The sequence below is a fragment of the Habropoda laboriosa genome, unplaced genomic scaffold, assembly GCF_001263275.1.
Source record: "Habropoda laboriosa isolate 0110345459 unplaced genomic scaffold, ASM126327v1 scaffold387, whole genome shotgun sequence".
In the NCBI taxonomy this organism is placed as follows: Eukaryota; Metazoa; Arthropoda; class Insecta; order Hymenoptera; family Apidae; genus Habropoda; species Habropoda laboriosa.
The window spans coordinates 732,280-739,741 of NW_017100510.1; the positions used below are offsets into that span (position 1 = coordinate 732,280).

The window sequence follows — 7,462 nt, forward strand, 5'->3', positions numbered from 1 at the left end:
CAATTCAGAGAACACGCGACTTAGAAATTTTCCACCCAGGAAAATTTCCCAATCAGAAATCCTCGCTTCGCACTCTCAGAAAACTCCAGATCTGCAATTAAACTTTTCCATCGTGAAATCCTCCAAATCTCCAAGAACACTGAAAATAATTTGCAAGTTCACATTCCTCGAGCAAAGAAATTCGTTCAGAATTCTTCTTGGATTCTGTATAAAGTCCTGTAACAACTAAAACTTGGCGTATTACGATTTAGCATAATTAGATATAATAATTCCGAAAGGTTCGTTCGCAGGAAGGGAATTACAAAAGATCTCCAGTGTTTCATTGACAAAAAGAAAATGTCCCCGAAGTAAGAAGTGGTTCTGTACGGTGTATAAAGTCCTGGGACACTTCATTCCACGGCAAAAACACGAAACAGAGCCACGACTTGGAAACAACGACGATTATCCGCAATTAAACGATCGCGATCTGCGACTTCGCACGCTGCTCCACTTTCTGCCAGACAATACTCTCTCGAGTCTCTTCCCCCGAAGTTCATCGAAAGTTCCTCCAGTATCTCGCCATTATTTTCCCACCGCTCAGATGCTGGATAAAAAAGGAAACATTTTTATTTCCAAAGTTTCGTTCATTTTCTATGTTTCATCGGTAGTTCTTTTTTTTCTTTCCCTTCGGTGTTTACTTTCTTACTTTTGAAAATAGCAAAAATGGCAGTATTTTATATTTTACGTTTGAAAGAAAAATTCTTTGCAAATGTGAGATAAAGTAAAATTTACTTTTTAACAAGATTTATAAAAATACGTATATTTATGTATAAGATTGAAGCTTTTTCAGCCTTTATTTTAAGATTTTTTCGAGGTAATACGAATGCTAGTTGAACAAATTTTAATTAAGAAATAATTACACCTAGATCTCTACTAAATTCGAAAAAATCATTGTTTTTCTGTAAAGAAAAATTGTCGTTTATCTGTGAACAATTTTACCGTAAATTATAAACCATATTTTATATTATATTTGATTATAAAACAGCTACTTCATTCAAACAGAACCAATTCTTCCACCCAATTCACCCTACAAAGTGTCTCAAAAAACACGCAATCCTCGAAATTCCACATTTCCAGACAAATTACCAAAAACATTTCCATTTCCCCCGCCAATATCCAGCATCTCGTAAAATCCCTAAAAGAATCTGCTCCCTTCTAAAAAATATCAACCACAAGCCCAGAAACTTCGTTCGCCCTTTTTCGCAGACATCGAATCTACTCTAAGTAACCGGTTCTCCGGCATTTCCATTCGTTTCCTCCGTAGACGGCAAGAATCTTCAAACGAAACGCAGACCGGCGAACATTCGAGGGATTTCTTTTGATCGAAGGCCAACTGGAATCAATTACCATTCCAGCCACCATTCTGGCGAACCGGAAGGCAACGTTATCGTCGTCGACCTGCCCTCCTATACGTTTCTTTTCTTCTCTTCTCCTTCGCCCTTTCGTTTCCTTGCTCTTCGAATCGCGACGAACGTTCGTTGCCGCGGTTGGGGATCAAAGGATTTAATAACGTGCATTACCTTGGCGCTGGAAACTCGGTGGAACAGAAGGGAACCGTCGCGAATTTCGACCCGCCCGTCGCATTTCCGGCCAGTCCCGCGTGAGTTACATTTCGAGGCGCGCGGATTTAGCGTCCGACTAATTGGATCCCTGCGAGTTCTTGGGTTGAACGCTATGGTTCACTCAGAGACATCGGTTGACTTTGTGAAACGATTCGGTTTTCTGTTACTACGCGTTGTAATGAAGTTTGTGAAATATTGGTGGGATTAGGTGGCTGTGTCTTGGAGTGTTTGGAACGTAGTTGCAAGTAATTGGTAGTATTGTTGATCGCTTGGTTTAGTTTTGGGTTGTCGAGTGGTTGGACGAAGTTTGAGAAGGTTTGGAGAGCTTCTTGAAATATTTGGGATTAGATATTTGTATCTTATAGTGTGTGGAACATAGTTGCAAGTAATTAGTGATACTGTTAATCATTTATTTTATAGTTTTAGGTTGTCCAGTGGTTGGATAATGTTTGAGAATGTTTGAAGAGCTTTTTGAAATATTTAGGATTCGATATTTGTATCTTATAGTGTGTGGAACATAGTTGCAAGTAATTAGTGATACTGTTAATCATTTATTTTATAGTTTTAGGTTGTCCAGTGGTTGGATAATGTTTGAGAATGTTTGAAGAGCTTTTTGAAATATTTAGGATTCGATATTTGTATCTTGGAGTGTTTGGAACATAGTTGCGAGCAATTAATAGCATCATCAATCATTTACTTCATACGTGTTTGGTTGTCGAGTGGTTGGATAATGTTTGAGAATGTTTGAAGAGCTTCTTGAAATATTTGGGATTCGATATTTTTATCTTATAGTGTGTGGAACATAGTTGCAAGTAATTAGTGATGCTGTTAATCATTTATTTTATAGTTTTAGGTTGTCCAGTGGTTGGATAATGTTTGAGAATGTTTGAAGAGCTTTTTGAAATATTTAGGATTCGATATTTGTATCTTGGAGTGTTTGGAACATAGTTGCGAGCAATTAATAGCATCATCAATCATTTACTTCATACGTGTTTGGTTGTCGAGTGGTTGAATGAAGTTTGGGAAGGTTTGAGGAGCCTCTTGAACTATTTGGAATTCAATATTTTGTATCTTATAGTGTGTGGAACATAGTTGCAAGTAATTAGTGATACTGTTAATCATTTATTTTATAGTTTTAAGTTGTCCAGTGGTTGGATAATGTTTGAGAAAGTTTGGAGAGCTTCTTGAAATATTTGGAATTCGATATTTGTATCTTATAGTACTTGGAACATAGTTGCAAGTAATTAGTAATATTGCCAATCATTTACTTTATAGTTTTAGGTTGTCCACTGATTGGATGAAGTTTGAGAAAGTTTGGAGAGCTTCTTGAAATATTTGGAATTCGATATTTGTATCTTATAGTGTGTGGAACATAGTTGCAAGTAACTAGTAATATTGTTGATCGTCTGTTTTACAGTTTTGAGTTGTCGAGTGGTTGGATGAAGTTTGAGAAGGTTTGGAGAGCTTCTTGAAATATTCAGGTTTCGATATTTATATCTTAGAATGATTTGAAAATAGTTTCAATTAATCAGCAGTATTCTCAGGCATATTGGTACTATTGTTAATCGTTTGATTTAATTTTGAATTGTCCAATGGTTGGATGAAGTTTGCGAAGGTTTGGAAAGCTTCTTGAAATACCAAAGATTCGATATTTCTTTGAATTTTTGCGATAATAGTTACACAACATTGTTTGTTTCTTTCGATACTTGAATTTTACAATTTTCAAACCATTCCCAAGAAAAAATTAAGAACAAAATAATACATCGAACCATCGATTCATATTGTCCGCAGACTATTCTACATTGCAATTCTACCGAATCTCATGCATCATCAGAACCCTCAACAAATAAACTCAGCAGCATCAGCCAAGAATTCTACTCCTCCCTTTATCTCCCCGTCTCATTTCCTCGGAAATGAAGCTTCATGCCAAAGAATATCCATTTTTCCTATCAATAAAACGCAACATAGACAATTACCCTCGTAAATATCCCTGAAACTGCTATCGTTCGATATCTTTCTACAACCTTATTGCATCGTAAGCTATCGCCACTTCCTCTCGAATGTGCAAAAATGTTTTCACAAAGCAAACACGTCGCGTCGTTCTCCTAATCGACGAGAACCCCCTTTTACACTGATGAAACTCGAGACACATGGCTCTGTTTTTCATCCACTGACCTATCGACCTGCGTAAATTCCACGGATTCAGCTTCCGCCGATAGAATTGTTTCGCAGTTTGTTAAGAGTGGAGGAAAGAATCCCGCCGATTCAGCTGGACTCGGTCGAATTGAAAAATTGAATAAAAGTAACTGATACGACGCACCACAGGCATAAAGAAATTGCCGATTGCTCGGTGGCTTTCAGGCTAATGAAAATGATCACGAAAATATGGTCCTGATTTGTTTGCTCCTGGTGAATCTGATGGAATTCGAGGGTGTTTCTTGGGAAAACAGATCGAAAGGAGTTTTTATCGTCGGAGAGGAAGGAAAACAGAGACTGTTAATGGGTTTCTTGGAAGAAGCAAGATGATTGCATTTTTTCGTGGAAGATGTTGTTCCCCGAATGTGGAGAATTTATAAGTTTGTTGTTGTTGCGTATTTTACGCGTGTACTCGCAATCGAAGTGAGAGAAGTTTGAACATATATTTGTCTGGGGGTTTATGAGGAACTGTGAGTAATTTTGAGAGAATTTTATTATGGAGTTGAAGTAACAGGAGTTGACAAAATTTCCAAATTTTTTTTTAATCGTGATAATAATCAATTTTGAAACCTTGAAAAAAATGGTATAATAAATTCTCTCCACAGAAAAATGACAATTTCAATTTCCATACGAATTCTAAAAATGTGAGGAAACAAGAAATTCATATCTATCTTCATAAAAAGACCGCCATGCAAGAATTTAACTATTACACATTTTTTGTTAATTAAGATGAAAATCAATTCTCAAACCTTGATAAATTTTCTCCACACAAAAAAACCTTTCCACCTTCACTCTCAACCTAAAAATTCATATCTGTGAACACAAGGCAAGAACTCAATCCTCGAAACTCCTAAAATACAACACATCACAAACCTCGAAATCACAAGTGAAACAATTCCGACTTACTTCCCAGAATGAAAATTACTCATACATTCACTCGACCCTCAAAATTCATCCACGGAAACCCACACAGTAGAAGCTTGAAATATCCCCTAATACCTCGAACACACCGTTCAAACTCCTTCGAACTCTTTTCCAAGGAAGATCCTCCGTTTCGAAAATGCGCGAACAAACCAGCGGAAACGATACTTCTCCACGATAACGCGACATCAAACGTTCCCTCGTGGAACGCGAGTGGAATAAGGGACGAGAGACGTGGTGCATTCCAAAGGAAGACATCGACTCGCAAGCTCGATGAACTGGAAGGCGTGGGTGATTTGGAATTCCGGAAGAAGAAGGACAGAAGAGAGAGAGAGAGAGAGAGAGAGAAAGGAAAAGATGGACGGTCGACGTCGCGGCGCCAACAGATCGTTTGACACCCTTCCAAAGTCCACGTTATTTGCCCCTTTCGCGTGGATGTCGGATTTAGCGAGCAGATTGGCCGTGACGCGACGCGTTCGCCAAGCTTGCATGCAACCTGGCCAAGCTGCGTCCGATGCCACTTCCGGTGCGAGTGAAAAATCGATTTGCACGTGGCTTGTGTTCTCTTTCTTTTTTAGTTTTCTATTTTTTCGGTCGTGATGAGAATTTATTGGATATTAAGTACTTTATAGGGTGTGTAGCAAGAGTTTCTGGATTATGATTGCAATAATTTGTGATTTACGTATTGCGAAAATTTTCAAATATAAAATGAACTTTTTCTGTGTTAATAAATTTTGTAATAATGTTTGCACGTGGGCTATGCTCTTCTGTTCTTCATTTTTTCATGAGAACTTATTGGATATTAAGTATGTAGCAAACATTCCTGAATTCAGATTGCAAAAATTTTAAAAATAAAAAATACAAAAATGTACTTTAGAACAACGAAAATGTTGAAGAAAAGGTGACACGAGATACAGGAAGGTTGGTAAAGATAGTAATAACAGTGGAGGAGAGATAGAAATGTATTAAATCGACGCGCCGTGGAAATGGTTGACTTTACTACTTGCGCTGGCAAGTGATTGACTGGCGCGCGTGACAAACCCGTCCAAAACTATTCACAGCCAGCTGATACTTCAAATTATTTCTATCAAATATTTAGACAGAGCGCGTGCACAGAATGCGTTTAAGCAGAGAAGTATGTATATACACTACCAGCCAAAAGTTTGGAATCACCTCCCACTTTTCATCAATATTAAATCTGTTGCTAATTTTTTATAGATTTGAAGTTTATCTCAATTCTACATTTATCAATTTATCTCATATCAATTGATTCGAATGATAAAAAATTCTCAAAGTCGCTGAATTTTTTCTGGAAACTTTTGTGTAAATTGCAATGCTCAGTGATTCCAAACTTTTGGCCGGTAGTGTATTTTACGAAAAAATCACATTGCAAAAATTTGACGTAAAATCCTCCAAATTTCTCACAGATGAAAAATAAAAAATATAAACAATCCTAAATCTGAAAATAACAAGTGAAAATTCTTCAGATTCCACGTAGTGATAAATAAAATTTTAGAATTAACAAGTAGACTTTACGAAAAAATCACATTGCAAAAATTTGACGTAAAATCCTCCAAATTTCTCACAGATGAAAAATAAAAAATATAAACAATCCTAAATCTGAAAATAACAAGTGAAAATTCTTCAGATTCCACGTAGTGATAAATAAAATTTTAGAATTAACAAGTAGACTTTACGAAAAAATCACATTGCAAAAATTTGACGTAAAATCCTCCAAATTTCTCACAGATGAAAAATAAAAAATATAAACAATCCTAAATCTGAAAATAACAAGTGAAAATTCTTCAGATTCCACGTAGTGATAAATAAAATTTTATAATTAACAAGTAGACTTTACGAAAAAATCACATTGCAAAAATTTGACGTAAAATCCTCCAAATTTCTCACAGATGAAAAATAAAAAATATAAACAATCCTAAATCTGAAAATAACAAGTGAAAATTCTTCAGACTACACGTAGCAAAAAATAAAATTTTTCGTCACAATGAACGCGTCGACGTCACACGATCGCCAATTATCGCGATACTAAAGCATCGATATTTTCCCTTCTCTCTAATTTTGAAAATTTTAGCCAGATCTGACGCGAGTGAAAATTCATGTGAATTTACTTACGATGCACCATTCGGACGAGGGTGGACACTCCTTCAGATGCATGTGAGCGGTGTAATTGATGCACGGCGTGATACTGCCGACTCCCTCGTTGTACTGTCCGCATTTGTAACATCTGATGCCGTGTGCTAACCCTGGAATTTCGAACAGTTCCTCGATGAGTAAAGCAGGAATAAACGGCACCGTGAAAATTAAGTAGAAATACAGAGTTGCGATAAATTAATTCTTCATTCGGAAACACATAATGTATTTAAAACAAGCTTTTTCGTATGTTCTGTAGTTTCCAAGATATTTAAAAACATGTTTTCCACCCTTCAATTTGAAGGCTGCTTTCGGCCCTTTAATATTGACGATAAAAAAAAATAGCTGTCAAATATTCTTACGTGAACTATCTTCCATGTAAATTTGATCAAAATTGACGTGTGTGGGTGGAATATATTTTTAGTTTAGAAAACAAATAAAAATTTACTTCGAGGCACTGTGATAACAATGAAATCATTATTAAATTATTCTGAACTCTGTTAAATATTTTTAAATAAATTATCAAGTAAGAATAATCTAGAGTGTCGATAAAAATAAAGCAAAGAAGAACAATTTTTCAGAATTAACAATAT

The 7,462-nt window shown here is 36.1% G+C and overlaps 1 protein-coding gene across 1 annotated transcript in view; it reads right to left on the minus strand.

Annotated features, from left to right (window-relative positions):
* LOC108576307 (lymphocyte antigen 6G) overlaps positions 1–7,247 on the minus strand; it is a 66,188-nt gene extending 58,941 nt beyond the window's left edge. Inside the window, exons 1-2 of the mRNA XM_017939267.1 lie at positions 7,232–7,247; positions 6,852–6,982 (exon numbers count right to left, since the gene is read on the minus strand). Coding sequence (XP_017794756.1) covers positions 6,852–6,982; positions 7,232–7,247 — 147 coding nt within the window. The remainder of the gene's footprint in view (positions 1–6,851; positions 6,983–7,231) is intronic.
* Between the last annotated feature and the right edge of the window lie 215 nt (positions 7,248–7,462).